Source organism: Neopsephotus bourkii, unplaced genomic scaffold, assembly GCF_033783945.1.
Source record: "Neopsephotus bourkii isolate Nb327-2 ecotype Australia unplaced genomic scaffold, CSIRO-AGI_Nbou_v1 NB_668, whole genome shotgun sequence".
Lineage (NCBI taxonomy): Eukaryota > Metazoa > Chordata > Aves > Psittaciformes > Psittacidae > Neopsephotus > Neopsephotus bourkii.
Genome location: NW_026901167.1, coordinates 2,520,493 through 2,537,043, shown reverse-complemented (window position 1 = coordinate 2,537,043; position 16,551 = coordinate 2,520,493). Strand labels below are relative to the sequence as shown.

Here is a 16,551-nt window from a genome sequence, read left to right as displayed (position 1 = left end):
ATTTATCAAAAGCAGCCTGCGAGGCAGCTGGATCAGAGAGCCCCGATGCCTCTGCAGGAGACAGCATCAGATGGGAGCATCTAATCCAGCTGCAGCAGCAGGACAGGATCCAGCTCTGGAGCTGTGTGCATCAGGAGTAATTCAATTAACACTTGTGAGCCAGAGAACGTGCCTCCTTAATGAGACAAGCTGCGGCACAGGAGGTGCGGGAGCAGCTGGGTGCAAGCTGCGGTGGCTGCAGCCTCTGTGTCCCTGTCTCCTGCTGGGCAGGAGGGAGCAGGGTCTGGCCCTGCAGCATCGCACTGGAGCAGTTCTTACCTCGGGTGAGTGCTGGGGCTCTGCGGGCGGGACGGTGGAGCCGGCCCCATGCTGCTGCTGGGACGTGCCCTGGTGTGTGTCCGGGCTGGGGGGCTGCCGGGGCGCGGAGCGCAGCGTGAAGTCATAGAACTCGTGGATATCTGCAAAAGAGCACGGGAACATCCCCAGGGCTGGTCCTGAGCACCCATTGCACCACTGGCACCCGCTCTGCCGCTGGAGCATCCTGAGTCTGAGCTCCCTGTGATGAGGGGATGGCGCCTGGGTGATGGGGTGGGACAAGGCTCTGCTGGCTCCTCACCCACTATATCCCCTCTGTGAGGCAAGGGATGCAGGGGGGTGCCTCTCTCAGCCGCGGTGCCCCATAGCTCTAGAAGGCACAGGCAGTGACCACACAGCCCACAGCGACTAAAACCAAACCCTGCTCAGCAGCAGAGCCACAGACTGCTTTGTGCTGGAAGCGACCTTAAAGCTCATCCAGTTCCAACCCCTGCCACGGGGGCAAACACCCAGCACCTGGCCAGGGGACAGTGTCAAGGCAGAAGGGAGGAAAGCCGGGTTGGCTGCAGGGGAAGGCAGGGTGGTGAAGACAAGGAGGCATTCACCTGCGTCCGAATGAAAACGAGGAAGGGTGGTAACTGCTGCCAGGTTAAAGGTAAAGCTCCAAGAGGTCGGCCAGGAGAGGCTGTAAATGCCTTGCAGAAGGTACAACAGAGTAATAAACCCCTTCAAGCACCCGCGAAACAGGAAGCCTGGCAAAAGCAGCAGAGCCCCAAAGTCACGGCAGCAGGGACCAGAGCCCATTTGCTGTACCTGGAGGGACCCTCTCCTGAAGCCACCTCAAGGGCCAGTGGGGGTCTCAGCACGGTGGGACCGTGGCCATTGCCCTGGTGCTCCCTAGGACCACAGCAGCCCCTGGGTGTGCAACTGCTCACCCGCAGGACAGGAGGTGCCGCAGGGGGTTAAATGCCCGCTTTATAGGGGTTCCAGAGGAAACTCGGGGAGCGCTGGGCAGCGTGAGCAGGGACACACTGAGCGCTGCCAGGGGCTGGTTCCCAGGGAAGCTTCTACAGAGCAGGATTGACCCCTCCAGATGCAAGACCCCATTCTCCCCCCGTGCTGAACAACGTGCCCATGCACGGCAGCAGCACATCCCTGCGCTGACGGGATGGGAGCGGCATCGGCCCCCATCGCACGGCTCCTGGGCACATCCCGGCTGCAGGGACAACGCTGCTGTGCATGGCCAGGGAGCGCCACTGCCAGGCTCTGTCCTGCGTGCCGGGGGACCCGGGGCTGCTGGTGGTGACTGGGGCCCCCAGATCTGCCCCCCCATCAGACACGAGGTCACGGCCAGCAGCCATGGCGCAGCCACACAAACGGGGCTTTGTTTTTGTGCAAACCCCTCTGGTTATGAAAATAGCCATTGCGTAAGGGGCTAGCGGGAGCTCCCGGCTGCGCGGATTACCCTTGGAACGCAGGGAACGTCGCAGGAATGAAAACAGGATTTGAACAACCCCGTCGTGGGGGTGCACGGCTGCCAGCGTCCCTGTTTGCCACCCATCTGCGGCAGGAACACAGCCTCGGGCAGCCAAGCTGGCAAGGAGCCTACGGAGCAGGAAGCTTGTGCTCCAGAGCAGCCACTTCCCACCTCCGACACCCTCAGCCCATTTTAGGTGCTTGCCAGGAGGGGGAACTGGGAGGAGCTTCAGGACTGGGGGTGAGGCTCAGGGTACGGCTGTGACAGGAGGGCGTTTTAGGACACGTGCAAGCAGCATTAACGAGAAATAGAGTTTCCTTCACTGCTGATGGGCATCACAAGCTGCAGCCACGTCTGCCCCACCTGTGCGCTCTGAGAGCAGCACCACCTGAAGGAAGAGAACGCTGGCAGCAAAAGCTGAAGCTGTGCTGTCCTACCCCCAGGTTCTGTTCCATGTCTGCCAGGCTGCTCTGGAGCAAACAAGGAAGAGTAACCAAGATCCAGACAGATCAGAATCTGTGCAACAGCTTCCTCCTGGGGTCAAACAAATGTCATTACATATTCCAGTGGCACCAGCACCTGAGGGCTGCTGCAGCACCCTTACACTAGCAGCACCCTCGAGCCAGCAGCACCCTCGAGCCAGCAGCACCCTCGAGCCAGCAGCACCCTCGAGCCAGCAGCACATGCACCCACCTTCAGAAAATGATGTTTCTTGCCCAGTGTTGTGCTGTCACCAGCTCTGTCACCACATCCACCCCAAGCACAGCCTCCAGCCTCGCACCAGCCCCATGCTGCCAGGGGAGGACTGAAAGCCACAGCAGAGCTTTTGGGCAAGCTCCTGGTTTCCATCCTTGGCTATTGGTTAATTTGCGGGAGGAGCCATCCTCAGGCTCAGAATCCTCCAGGTGACTCCAGTTTCCCACCCCGACTCCTGCAGCAGCCGCTGAAGCCGTGAGCGGGGATCCCAGCGGCACCGGGGCTGGCAGCAGCCGCTGAAGCTGTGAGCAGGGATCCCAGCGGCACTGGGGCTGGCAGCAGCCGCCTCTCCCCCAGCCTCTGCAGCAGCAGGGCTCTGCGTGAGGAACCCTTCCGGGGGTCACAGGAGCCACAGGGAGGGGGGAGCCCCAGCATCCGACAGGACCTCGGGAGGGTCTGCGCCAGCCCCTGCTCAGGCATGGGATGGGAGCACAGCCCCAGAGCGCTCCCAGGGGAGCGCTGCCCTTTGGGCTGCTGGCAGCACACAGGCCCTGCCCAGCTGCACAGGGCACAACGGCCTCTTTCAGCCCTGGCTCTGGGAAGGAAAGGTCAGGGGTCTGGGTGCGAGCCCCACCAGCAGCACTGGAGGAGGTCGAGCATCTCCCTGTGGGGCAGAGGGGAAGCAGGACCCAGCTGCAGCGTCCCCAGCCCCGGCTCCTCGAGTCCTTGCAGGGCCGTTCCCTGCAAGTCACGCGCTTGGCTCCATGGCCTGGGACGCAGGAGAGGAGCCAGGAGGGGGGAGCAGCACAGCCCATTTCCCTCTGTGCAGCCAAGGAATTTCTTTTGTGCGGAGCTGGGGCTGGAGCATTCCAGTGCGGAGCAGCTCCTGCACCGCAGCCATCGCTGCTGCTGCTGCGCCGAGCTGCCCGGGCAGGAGCACTGCACCCCGGCACAGGGGCAGCTCCGGGGACTGGGTGCTGGTGGTCACCAGGGTTCAAGGGGCTGGGCTGTGCTCGGAGGAGCCTGGCAGGAAACGGTGCATGTGCAGAGCAACAGCGGACACATCCACAGTGATGGACACATCCAGCCCTGGGCACCACACAGGCTTTATCTGAACATCCCAGCAGATCCTTCCCTGGAGGTGGGCAAACTGGGGCTTCTACAGACCACAATTCAGCTTGTTCTTAACAAAAAAACCTTATAGAAAACCATCTCTATCCCTGGAATTTTCCACATAAGCTAACTTGGAAAACTCTATGATGTTTGGCACTTCTGGTGGCTCTACTATGGCATAATGCACTTTAGGGTTCAAACACAAGCCAGCCAACACGTCTCAGGAGAGCATTACCTGCAGGAGCATATGATCTGGGGACAGGGTTGTACCACGCTCATGCATTCGTGTATCCCAGGGGTGGAGAAAAGGCAGCCCTGTGTTTATAGTGTCATAGAATCCCAGCCTGGTTTGGGTTGGAAGGGACCTTTAAGCCCATCTAGTTCCAACCCCTGCCACGGGCAGGGACACCTTCCACTAGAGCAGGCTGTGGGCTGAGCCCTCTCCAGAGCCAGAAGCATCCAGCACAGTGCGGGGCAGCAAGAGGGAGCTCCTGCAGTGGGACATGGACCCGCGGCTCTGCTGTAAATCCCCCCACAAACAAACTCCAAACCAGCGCCATGGCCCCGGGCACAGACCACAGCCACAGCAGCTCCCTGCCAACAGCGGGGAAAGCAAATCAGACAGAAACGCTCCACATCCTCCCAGAGCCGTCACTGCGGGGCTGCACCATGGACACCAAGAGACCCCGATGTGTGCGGGCACAGGGACCATGTGCAGCCAGCACAGCATCACCTGTGTCCATGCAGGGACAGAGGAATTCACAGACCCACACTCCAGGGGCCAGGAGCAATTAATGCAAACTCCTCGTTAGGTAAACACAGGCAAAGGAAGGGAGCTCACATCCTGTTCACCCAGTCGAGAAGGGCACCAGGAACCCAGCAGCACTGCCCCGCACAGCACCGCTGCGACACCAGGGCACACGGCTGGAGAGGGGAAACCTGCACAGCAGCCGTGCGCTGCTTGGCCTGTGTGAGGATGTGCTCTCTGCAGACACACTCTCCACAACACATTGCACTAATAGGCACAGCCACACTCAAAATGGCATTTTCTGGTGCCCAGCCCCAGGTGAGCCTTGCTGTCAAGGGTTCCTTGTGTGGAATGGCACCACTTGCACTGTGTCACTCCCAAACGCCTGTGGGTCTAAGTGCAGGAAGGACCAGGATACCCCAGGAGGAGCTGGGTGCGTGTGGGTTCTCTCTCAAAGACACACAGATCTAGTTTCCCTCCAGGCTGGCAGGTTGTGATGTGTTGAGGGGTGCAGAGAGGAGCAAGGCCCCGTGGTGGGGTGTCCTTGGTACGGCAGCAGAGCTGGAAGCCCTCAGTGGCTGTGGATACACCACGCCTGCGATGCACAGAGGGTGCTCACAGCATTGCAGCACCCTTTAGGGAGTGCTGGGTGGATCAGGCACTGCCCAGCAGCATCCCCCAGTGGGTGGTGGATAGATGAGGCATGGCCTCAAGGAGGCTTTACTCTGTCCAGTCACCTGACTGAGGACTCCTGCTCACATCACAAACACCCACTGACTGCAGCCCTGACCCGGGTATCTCCTGCCCATGCTCTGGAGGGGAAGGACAGCCCAGCTCCCCAGCACTACAGGCACCCCTGTGTTAGCACCCAGCCTGCTCAGAGACAGGCCCCTGTGCAGGATCTGACCACAAAGCCCCAGGGAGTGCAAGGTAGGGCCTTACCCAGCAGAGCCTGGAAGAGGTCACTTTGGAAGATGTGTGAGACTTTTCCAATGGAGGCTTTTAGCTCCTGCTCCTCCGGGGACCGCAGCGTGCTTTGGTATCTGGTCAGGATTTCCACTGCCCGCTCAGTGTCTGCAGACAAACACAAGGGTTACAAGGCTTTAATGCTGGAGGATGGATGGACAGACATCAGCAGGGAAGGGTCGAGTGCAGCCCTGGCGCAGCGCAAAGGGGCTCACCTGGACAATGCCTCAAGTTGTCTTCTAGCTCTGGTCTTTTAAGAGCCAGACAACCCCAAACCCACCTCCTTACACGTCCCTACAGGAGCACATCCTGCTGTGAGGTGCAAGGGCTGTGGCAGGGACAGAAGGGGGGTGGTTCTGCCTGCTGGCCTCTCTCAACCCTGACAATCAGGGGCTAAACCCATCTTGATTCATATCCAAACCCTGTGGCTCTGGGCAGCCGCCGTTCCTCAGCCACCTCCCAGGCAGAGATGCTGATCAGGAGCTGGACATGTCCCAGTTACACAGGGCTGTGAACACTACCAGTTGCAGTCTGCAGGGCCAGATGGCTGCACCAAAGCTGAGCACAGCCCCCTGATGTAGCACAAGATCTTGCAAACAGCTCAGCTATAGGAGTGGCAAAACTTGGGTTCCTAGAGGGTGTAAGGTAAGAATTACTCTGTGCAGCAAGCAGCCTTGGGGCAGCAGGAGACACAGGGGAAGGAACAGGATGCCTTGATGTCAGGGAAGGAGGGATGCTGGCTAGGAGGGGAGCTGGGGGCTGCCATGAAGCCGTGCTTTCATTAAAGCCTAGGCTCACCACAGCGATGAGACAACCTTGGACCCAACCGAGGGGAGCTGTGACCAGTCTGTGGCAGGACACCTGGATGCTCCTCTGGGCAGATGCCTGGAGCTGCCAGCCCAGCTCCAGATGTGACCATGTCCCGGGCGGGTGGGAGCTCCCGTGGACCTTGAGCCCGTTCCAGCCCTATCAGTGCCTATTTCCCTTTGTCACCCAGGCAGCCTGCAGACAAAGAGCATCTGTGTGAGGAGGCGCAGGAGCCGTCCTGCCATTGCTGGGGACTCATCTTTTAACCCAGGAACTCATGCAGAAAGGGTGACCCTGCTCATCCCCATGCTCCCAGCAGGGAATTCAGGTCACCAAACAAGGGGCCTGTGTCTGCTGGGGTGTGTGTGACCTGCTGTCCCAGCTCCCACGGTCAGCTTTACACCCAGCTCCTCCTTGGCCTGTAGGGGAAGCAGGTCCTGTCTGGAACACTGGCCCACATGGACTCATCATGGGAGCAGGACAGAGAAAGGAGCCTGGGGAAGCGGGAATAGCTCCATGCTGGCTCCAGGAAAAGCAGGGACTTCCCCTGGCTCCAGGTTTATTGGGTTTTACAGATATCTGAGCCCTGTGCTGCTCCTAAGGGCTTCCTTCCCTGCAAGATCAGGCAACATCTTCAGCTGCTGCCCAGCATCCCCTGGGCAGGGTTGAGTCATCTTCGCCGGGTCACTCCGGTCCTTACCAGCAGAAGCTAAAGGAGCAGGTGGAGTTCCAGGGCCACCCCGGCAGCACAGGACGGGCACACTGCAAACCGGGTGTGAGCATCCCAGCCCGAGCTGCACACAACGAGCAGCCTGGCCACCAGCCCCGGGGACAGGCGCCTGGAGCAGTGAGCACCGGCCCTGGACCACCGAGCCCAGGGCCTCGCCTCCAGGACGGGGGAGAGCCCAGAGGACCCCTCCTCAGCACCCGAGCAGCCTCTGGCGTCCAGGGCGCCCCTCGCCAGGCCTCAGGGTGCGAACCCCACTTTGAGGAGATGCTTCCTGGGGGCCCACCCCCCCCCTGCCCTCCCCGCAGCGCCCCACGGGCCGCCCCCCCCGGGGAGCGCATGGAGCTGGGGCTCCGGGTCCTCGGCTCCCAGCGCCCGGGCGCAGCGCTGAGGGCGGGCGGGGGGCGCGGGGCCCGGCCCGGGCAGGGCAGCACTTGTTGAGCGCGGCGGGCAGGGCGCTCCTTACCTTCCCTGCGGATCATCGCTCCCCGTGCCCAGCGGCCGCTCCGCTCCGCGCCAGCCCCGAGGAGCCACCGCCCCCCGCCCCGCCCCGCCCCGGGGGGACCGCCCGAGGAGCCGCCCCCCGCCGGCACCGCCCCGGGAGCGCCGGCACCGAGCGCGCCCCCGCAGCCGGACTCAGCCGCGCTTCCCCGCACGGCGCCGCACCCGCACCCGTACCCGCACACGTACCCGCACCCGCGCCCGCACCCGCGCCCGCACCCGCACCCGTACTGTACCCGCACCCGCGCCCGCACCCGTACCCGCACCCGCGCCCGCACCCGTACCCGTACCCGCACCCGCACCCGCACCCGCACCCGCACCCGCACCGCTCCTTGCCCCGCGGCTCCGCCCGGCGGTCTCCGTTCGCAGTCTCCGCTCGGCCTCCCTGCCTCGGCAGCCGGCAGGGCCCGGCCCGGTTCCCCCGGCTGTCACTAGGTGGCACGGACGTGCCGCGGATCGCCGCCTGCAGTTACCGGAGGAGTCACCCCGCGGGCGCTGCCTGGCACTTGCCCGGTTTATTGACATAAATACAACTAAAACTGACCCGACCCCTTCCCAAGCTCCAGGCCCTGCTGCATCCTGAGCGCCACCACTCCCCTCCCTGCCCATCCCCGCAGCCTTGGGGCAGCAGGACTGTGACTGTGGTCTTGCCACCCCAGCCGCCACCAGCCCCAGCCTCTGCTCCCTGCCCCACACAGCAACAGGCACCAAGGGCTGCATGGGCTGCCAGCACCCTGCTGTGCAAGCATGAAGCCAGCAGCAGCAGGGGCAGAACCTGTGTGCAGCACAAGGGTGTGCAGGGCTCAGCTCCCCCGCAGCCAGTAAAAGAACACCCCCAAGCCCCCTGTCCCATTCCTCAAGCTAAGGGGCAGGGCAGCCCCAGGAGCTGCACTTCAAACAAGGCTTCCCACCACTGGCTGCGGAGTTAGCATCATGGAACGGTTTGTGTTGGAAGGACCCTCAAAGCTCGTTTAGTCCAACCCCCTGCGATGAGCGGGGACACGTTCAACCAGATCCCATTGCCCAGAACCACATCCAGCCTGGCCTGGAATGCCTCCAGGACTGGGGCATCCACCATCTCTGCAGCGTTGCTGATGACAGGCAGAGGCTGCCCTTCCCCTGCACCCAACAGTGACCCAAACCCCCACCAGCCTCCAAAAGCCAAGGCAGAGGTCTCAGCCCCAGCACCGCTGAATGAGTGCTCAGCCCCCAGGCGCAAGCCAGCCCCAGGAAACCCCTGCAGAGACTCCAGTTCCTCCCTGCCCGTGGGAACTGGGAGCCCATTTCCAGGCCTTTTCAGCTGAGGGCAGTTGTGCACCATGAAAGGAGCCAGGAAGGCTACAGGGGATGGGAGCCTCAGGAAGGAGCCTCGAAGCTGGCCTGAAGGATGCTCCCCATTGCAGTGGTGCAGGGCTCTGGCTGCCCTCCACCGCAGCAGCCCTGCGGGATCACTCCTGCATCAAGCTGTTGATCTTTGTGAGCAGCACGTCTGTCTCGGACTCTGGGGAGAGGAAGAGAAAACAAACTGTCATCCTGGGCACCATCGCGCAGCCCCAGACAAAGCAGCCTGAAAAGCAGGTTTGAGGAGTCCCAGGGAATGTGGGATTCCCACTGCTGGCCCAGAGGGCTGTTTGCTAAGGGCTGGGATTCCCTTCCCTCCCCTGGCCATCCCAAACCGCTCTGTCACGTTCATGTGGAGAGAGCTGCCTGCCCGGGAGGCACAGCCGGGCTGGGAGGCAGGGAGGGAGGGAGGGAGCTCACATTCCTGCACACTCACCCGCCGGCCGCCTTCTCTGTGAGCATTTCCTAGGAGATGGAATGGGATCGATGTTAGCATGTCAGGCTGATCTCCCCGCCCATCCTCCAAGCTCCCAGATGGAGGCTGTGGGGCCCCCCAGGACAAAAGAGCTCCACTAGAATCAGCTCTCTGTGTCTGCAGCACTGCTGAAGGAGCAGGGCCAAGGTCTCCCAGCCTCTTCCCACCAAGCCCTGGGGTGCAGAGCGTTCACCAAACATGAACTAAGGCATCCAGTGGCTTGAGGAAGGGTAGGGCCAGAGTTTTACCTGCAGCCTGCTGGTAAAAGCTGCCTCCAAACTGCTCTCTCACTTATCCAGACAGGAGAAGCCCCCCTGGATCTCAGTTCAGAGAGGGGTGGCAGCAGCTACAACCACGTTTGAGTGTGTACCACCCACCCGGGCACCCTACAGCCTCCCCCAGCAAGGCTGCCCGTGCAAGGGGGGAAAGGGATCCAACATACTTGAGCAAGAAAAAGGCCCAGAGGATGGTGAGCAAGGAAGTGCAGTCCACAACAACCCAGATCATGAGGTACGTGCTGCTGGGCTGCAAGGAAACGAGATAAGCCATGAGCCCCGGCCAGGGGTGGTGTGCCAGCATCCCTTCTGCTCCGTGCCAGCACAGGACTGAGCAAACGCCATCCTCTAGGCAGCTGGCTGCCCAGAGCTGGGGCAGAAAAGGGACCCAGATGTGCCTGAGGCACAGGGCTGTGGGGCAGGGTGAAGGATCCAGGGGTCACTTACCAGCAGCCAGATGGGGCGTTTCATCTCCTTCAGCACCTGGCAGGCGTTGGTGGTGACAGAGCTCACCCCAGAGCACCACAGCACTGAGAAGAGCCAGGGCTGGTTCACCACATACAGGTTGACAGAGATGTTGTCCCGATGGTACTGCCTGCATAGGGATAGCCGTGGTCAGAGCAGCAGACAGCAAGGTGCCAGCACACTCAGTGTGCAGCCAGAGAGGACTGTGTATCTGGGATGTGATCCAGCATTCGCAGCCACATGGAACAACTGTCTGGAGAGCCAGACCCAGGGTGGATTTGCTGGCAAGGCAGAGGACTGCAGCCAGCTCCAGCCCCTGCATCAGCATGCTTGTCATAAGGCTGCAGCACATCTTCCCAGCACCTGGCCTGAGCTGCCCCCCCTCTACCAGCCCCTAGGACAGAGCTGGGAGAGCGTTCAGACCCTGCAGCTCCTGGGCACAGAGCTCTCACCTGATCTCCTCAGAGCTCATGTCCTGGTAGGGCAGATTCACATGCAGCAGCGGCTCCTTCTCATCCTGGAGCCTCTTCCGTCCATAAACCTGCTGAATGGCTGGGGCTTGCTGTCTGACCTGTTCCCGGAAGCCATCCGGCAGCCAGAGGACCTAGGCAAGAGCCAGAGAGCACATGCAGAGGAGAGGTGCTCCAGAGAGCTGGCTCAGGCACACCTGGTCTGCTCAGGCCGCTGCTCCCTGCCTCGGTCTCTGTGCTCAGCTCCTCCATGAGGATCTCAGCCAGGACAGCCTCCTAAGAGCTTGTCTCAGCCAAGACCCCACTGAGGGGAGGAAGCAGCTGCAGCCTAAGAAAGCTGCAGCAGTTACGTCCTTTCTGGGTCCTTGAATAGAACAAGCAGCACATCCTTTCTTCCCCAACTCTGCAGCAAGGGTGCATCTGGATCAACACTACATCACAGCCTTTGCTGCGTCCCCTCCAGCTCTCCATTCCCAAAAAGCCAAGAAGGGAAAGCACCATTTGGGTGCTAATTCACCCCCTCAGGGCAGCATATCTCCTGTGCTGCAGAGGTTAGATGGAGTGCAAAGGCAACACAGGAGGTTGCTGCAGGAGTCCAAGAGCTGCAGGGAGAGGTGTGGCCCAGCATGGTGAGTGGAAGCCTGAGCATTGTTTTCCTGCCCCTGCTGGCACTCTCGCTCCCCTCCCTGGACTGAGTCACTGTTTGCACGCCGGGGTGGCCAGTGCTGGGGAACCAGAGTATTTCAGGTATCTGAAGCTGTGGGCATTAACCCTCTGATTGTTGGCAACTTCTCTCAGCCAGAAAACGCCATGGCCGGCCAGCACTCATCACATAGGAGATGTGGGTATGGCGTGGCAGGGATGTTCAGCGCCAGCAGGGCCTGGCAGCGCTGGGGCTGTGGCCAGCTCACCTGCTGCAGGGGGATGCCCGACTGTAAGATCACTTCCAGGGTGGCATTGACGAAGCTCTGGTAGTCACTGTGGTTCTCGGGCCGGAGGTCGAACATGATGGAGAGGTTGCTCTGCTTGGTTGCCTGCAGAACCTCCTTCAGGGACGGGATCCTCTGTTTAGCCGCCCAGTAGCGATCGCCAGCAGAGAGACTCCGCACAGTGGGAAACGGCCTCCTCTGCGAGGGTGAGAATCAGTCACGGGCAGCCCCACCATCAGCTTTCACTGCCCCGACTGGTGCGCGTCCCAGGCTCTCAGTTCCCCACTCTGGCCTGTCCACATGCAGACAGGCACAGGGCTGCTTCCCCTGCACATCCATGGGGCACCTCTACCCTTTCCCCCACTAAGAGCACAGCTCAAGCAGCTCAGCAGTTGGTTAGTCACCTTCTGGGAAGAGCTCTGCCCCAGCTGCCTCCAAGCCCAGGCAGGCTGTGCAGCACGGAGCGAACACGAGACATCCCCCCTCAAACCAGCCTCCTCCGTGACTCAGCTGAGGAGTCAGAGCAAAGCCCAGCTTGGGGCAGAACCGCACCCAGAGGGTTCCTGCAGCATGGAAGTGCTCCTGCACCGTGTCCAGGTGTCTGCCAGGACCAGTGCTCCTGCGGGAACCTTCCCCAGGGCAGGGCTCATGCTTCAGCCACCCCTGAGCAGCCACCCCAGGAGCATCCTGACCTCCAGGAACCAGCTGCCCGCATCCAGCTGCTGCAGGTCTGTCCAGTTGAAGGCAGTGCTGTTGAGGGCAGCCCTCTCAGGGAACACATCCTGCACGTTGGTGGTCCTGGTGAGCTCCTCGTCATGCATGAGGAATGGGACCCCATCAGCACTGGCAAAGGAGCAAAGAGGGAAGCTCTGTGCTGGAAGCTCTTTTCTCCTGTCCCTGCCCTGGCATTTCTACCCTCTCCCAAGCTACCCTGCTATGGTAACCCCCACCCTTATCCCTACTTGTGCTCCTCTACACAAAAAGGTGAGTGTCTGGAAGGTACAGAGCACCAAGCCAGGAACCAAGTAACTCCTTGCTCACTGCAACAGCTCTCCCTGTAACAGGATTACATAAGATGAACTAGAGTCACGGTTTGTTTTCCAAGCTGTACCTCCCTACTAATGCCCTGGAAGACAACCTGCATGGGAAGGACAGAAACCCAGGACCTCTCCCAGATCATTGGGACATCAAGTTGGAGCCAGTCCCATACTGGCAAGGTGGGAATGGCAGAGCCCTTTGAACAGGGCTGCTCCAGATACAGACTGTACCAGTCCTCCAGGCGTATTCTGGAACACCCCACATGAGAGGTGACATCCCAGCATACACAGGCCCCTTCCTCCCTTTGAGCCCCTGCTGCCTCCTTACCTCACCATGACGTCTGTCTCAAAGACTTGCACATTGCAGTCCACCGCCTTCTGCAGTGACATGAGGGTGTTTTCGGGGGCCAGCTCGAAAAGGAATGGTAGAAATAGTGTTAGTGCAGAGGCCAGGGGCAGGAAGGGGAAGGATGCAGGCACTTGCTCCGTCTGGCTGCATCCAGCAGCTTGCCTGGGCTCTAGAGCAGCCACAATGAGACATGGAGGATGGAAAAGGCTGGGTGCAGACAGCCGGAGCCTGCCTAGTTCCTGCTTCCCAGCCCATGGCACACAGCCAGGCTTTCTGCTGAGGGTCACCAGCTCTGCCCTCCTCACCCCATGTTCATCCATCTCCAACCCTGTGCTGCCCTGGCTGGTGTGGGGACCCCAGCACTCATCCAGGCCTGCAGCAGCAAGGGTCTGATGCTGGTGTCCCTCAGCCAGGCACAGCCTGCCTTTCACTGGCCCCATCCACCCTGACCATGTGCCAGGATGCTGCCAGTGCTGGTCACTCACCATGGGTGCTCCTCGGTGGCCAACCAGGGCTGGCTTGGGGGGCAGCTGGTTCTCCTCCATGATGCAAGGGGAGGTGATCCCCAGGGGAGCCAGATACAGCACAATCATCACCATGCAATACAGAATCAGCAGAAACACCTTGAGACCTGCAGGCAGGGACAGAGAAGACAGAGGGGTGAGGTGCAGAGGAAGTGTTTTGTGGGCTGTCAGGAATAGGCCAAGGTGGCTTCACCTGGCATTAACTTATGGTGCCCCTAGGTCAGGCATTGCATCCCCAGCCTCAGGAACACTGCAGATTTATTCCTGGCCCACTGCATGTCCTTGCACTCCAGCCCAGCACTTCTGCAGGACTCAGTGTGCCATCCATAGCCCTCCTTCAGCAGGGCTGAAACCACCCCCAACACTGAGCAGGAGAAGCAGCAGCCACAAGTAGGTGTTACTCCCAGACTGAGAGCTGGGCACCTCTGCCCACTGCTCCTGTGCTCTCTGTGCACCACTGTGCCACCAGTGCCACTCAGCTGGGTGACAGGAAGCAGGGCATCAGCGGAGGTGGGAGCTGGAGACCTTGGCAGGGACCTTACCTGTCTTGTGGGTACGGTAGATGAAGCTGGCCAGGGGCCAGGCGAGGAGTGTCATTCCCCCCACGATTCCAATGTGCAGGAAGGGACCTGTTGCCTGGAGAGGCAAAGGAGGGCATCAGCCAGCAGCAGCACAGCCCAGCCCCTGTCCCCAAACCCCACATGCTCTAATGCCAGGGCTCTGCCACCGCTGGAAGAGCCATAGTGCCAGGGAGGGAATGGGCTCCTGGGGGGGATGTGAACAGAGTCCCCACTGATGCAGCACCATTCCTCCCTGCTGCAAGAGCAGGAGCAGCACCTTGCCTTGCCAGGCAGCAGAACCAAGGGCAGGGAGTTAACCCCCATGGCACAGAGCCACGCTGGGGGCTCCAGTCACCACCCTTCAGCTCATCCCCACAGGCCGGGTACCGCGGGGGAGTCCCAGGTATCGGGGAGTGCTCTCACCTGCAGGGAGGTCCGGGCACTTCTCCACTCCTCCGCCCACTTTATTCCCAGCCCTGTGAAGGCTGCAGCCACCACCAGGGCAGTGAGGATCAGCAGCGTCTGTGGGGCACGGCACAGGGCAGTGAGAGGAGCACACAGCATCCTGCAGGCCAGCTCCCAGCTGAGCCCCTGCAAGTCCCGAGACCCCACTTCCCCCAGCTGGGGAGCTCTGCACCCCATGCGCTGAGCAAGGGGAATATTCTCATCTGAAATAGATGGCCGGGTCACTAAGCCCAGGCGAGGGGGGACACACAGCCCCCTTTAGTGACACAGCAGCCGTCTGCAGCCCCATAGGCTGGTCACAGCTCCCTGCACCCCCAGGCTCTCACCTTGTGCAGCCAGTGTAGCTTCAAGGGCTGGCCACAGAGCTGCAAGCACAGAGCAAGGACCTGTGAGAAGAGCAAGGAGATGTCAGGGCTGGGCTGTACCCCACATCCCTGCCCTCGAAGGGCACAGGACTCGGTCACAGGAGCTCTGGCCCCCTGACACAGGCCAAGGTCAGGCTGAGCCAGCTCCAGCTCTGGATGCTGGGGGCTCCCCCATGGCAGCCAGCCCGTGCTCAGCCCAGCTCCATACCCCCACCAGTCGCAGTGCCACCAGTGGGGCTCACCAGAAGCACAGCAGAGTAGGTGATCAGCACAGCCGTGGCTATGAGCAAGACCAGGGACCAGTCCAGCCACAACTTCCTCTGCTTGAAGATGAACCTGTCAGCAAAGGGGACAGTCAGAGGGGCAGGGGTGGCATGGGGAGCAAGGCTGGACATGGGATCCTACTCACTCATTGAAGTTGTGGAAATCATTGAGGATGATGATGGCGAAGTACAGCCACACCAGTGTGAAGAGGAAGACGCAGAAGAGGAAGAGGAACCAGCTGCAGTCACACTGAAAGCCAGAGATGACACCTATGCACACACCTCCAAGGTATCTAGCCACTGGCTAGGTTCTGAGAGCCCTGGGGAGCACCCACAGGGTGGCACAGCAGGCACTGGCTCACTGAGCTGCCCCATGGAGAGGGGACAGAGCTCCCCAGGAGCTGGACCCATGCTACAGGAAGGTGGACCAGCATCTCCTACAGTAAGCAAAACAGCTGCCAATGCCAGGCTGGGGAGGACAGGCCCTGTGGCAGGACTGCCTCCTGCGCCATGCAGCAGCTCCTGGGAGCAGGCGGGGACTTTGGACATGGGAAGGGGCAGGTTCTGCCCCCTTGCAGCTGGGTGACCTGTGGGCTGCAAGAGGAGGGTGCTGTGCCTCAGCGCTGTCACTGCAGCGGGGTGTGCCCAGCCGGAGCAAGGTGCAGCTCCAGGGTCTCTATCCCCCAGCCCTGTGCTCTCGGGGAGCTGAGGGGCGCTAGGGGTGCTGAGTGGGGCACCCAGCAGCGCAGCCCAGCTCACACATTCCAGGCAAGACAGAACAAGCAGCGGCACAGCCGCTCCCATGGGAGTTGGAGACCTTGGAGGATCCCAGGCCTCACCCCTCCCCAGTTACAAATTGGCAGGGACACCCCCTGCCTGCTCCCTGCTCCCCGCACCCAGCCCTGCAGCCCTGCAGCCCTGCAGCCTCCCACGTGCCTCGGCGGGCTCTCGGCACCCCGGCACCTGCCCGCAGGCAGCACCGAGCTCCAGGCACGTGTGAGCCCTGCAGCAGCGCAGGCACGGCCACTGCTCAGCATCACCGCTGTGCCCCTGCTGTCACCCAGCACGGCGCCTACCCCTCACTGCTCCCGCACACCCAGGGTGCCAGGAGCACCCCAGCTCTGCTGGGGCTCACCCCTGGAGCCAGAGCAGCGGCAGTGGCTGAGCCCCCCCCAGCCAGAGCCAGCACTCTGATCCTCCCGCAGAGGGGCTGGCAAGGCCCAGCCCAGCATCACCACCAGCACATGGTATCACCTTGGTGGTTCGCAGGCCCTTCCTCTTCTCCTTCTTGGCAGTGATCCACTGGCAGCTGTAGAGGCAGAGCAGGCAGGTGGCGCAGGGCCGGCCGCAGCTGGGGGCTGCCATGGCGCTGGGCTGTGCCAGGCAGAGGTGTCCTGTGGGATGCACACAGTGCGTTGGCACTGAGCTCCCAGCACACCACCCCTGCCCTGGGCATGGGGCACCGTAGCCCCCCGAGGCCAAGCACCCTGGGAGTGTGCCCCAGAGCCCTGTGGCATCGCGGGGCCGCTGGCTGTGTCCCCAGGCAGGGCACATTGCCAGGGACAGCGGGAGCACGGGTGCAGGCCCAGCCTGTTCAGCAGGCTCCCTGGGACCCTTTGCTCTGCGAGCCTGAACAAGCCCAGTGCTGGCAGGAGCACAGCTGATCCCCAGCTGGGGTTCAGG

General features: G+C 61.6%; 2 protein-coding genes across 2 annotated transcripts in view; both read right to left on the bottom strand.

Annotated features, from left to right (window-relative positions):
• The window catches only part of DLG3 (discs large MAGUK scaffold protein 3), a 67,818-nt gene extending 60,451 nt beyond the window's left edge, over positions 1-7,367 (bottom strand). Inside the window, exons 1-3 of the mRNA XM_061353253.1 lie at positions 7,316-7,367; positions 5,292-5,423; positions 289-458 (exon numbers count right to left, since the gene is read on the bottom strand). Coding sequence (XP_061209237.1) covers positions 289-458; positions 5,292-5,423; positions 7,316-7,331 — 318 coding nt within the window. The 5' untranslated portion in view covers positions 7,332-7,367. The remainder of the gene's footprint in view (positions 1-288; positions 459-5,291; positions 5,424-7,315) is intronic.
• A 646-nt stretch (positions 7,368-8,013) lies between these two features.
• GDPD2 (glycerophosphodiester phosphodiesterase domain containing 2) lies at positions 8,014-16,259 on the bottom strand. Its single transcript, XM_061353245.1, has 15 exons — positions 16,123-16,259; positions 15,015-15,118; positions 14,848-14,941; positions 14,567-14,626; positions 14,199-14,297; positions 13,758-13,851; positions 13,177-13,322; positions 12,671-12,753; positions 11,998-12,148; positions 11,288-11,503; positions 10,359-10,510; positions 9,889-10,036; positions 9,609-9,691; positions 9,128-9,156; positions 8,014-8,851 (listed from the first exon to the last, which is right to left on the bottom strand). Exons 1-15 carry the CDS (start codon positions 16,231-16,233, stop codon positions 8,799-8,801), a joined length of 1,623 nt encoding a protein of 540 aa, XP_061209229.1. The 5' UTR covers positions 16,234-16,259; the 3' UTR covers positions 8,014-8,798.
• Positions 16,260-16,551: the final 292 nt, after the last annotated feature.

What these genes read in the sequence shown, in the direction of transcription:
- GDPD2 (XM_061353245.1), bottom strand. Translation starts at nt 16,233, where the DNA reads ATGGCAGCCCCCAGCTGCGGCCGGCCCTGCGCCACCTGCCTGCTCTGC. An exon ending in GATTTCCACAACTTCAATGA is followed by an intron (nt 14,942 to 15,014) that starts GTGAGTAGGATC and finishes CTTTGCTGACAG; the next exon opens with GTTCATCTTCAAGCAGAGGA. An exon ending in CTACCGTACCCACAAGACAG is followed by an intron (nt 13,323 to 13,757) that starts GTAAGGTCCCTG and finishes CCCTGCCTGCAG; the next exon opens with GTCTCAAGGTGTTTCTGCTG.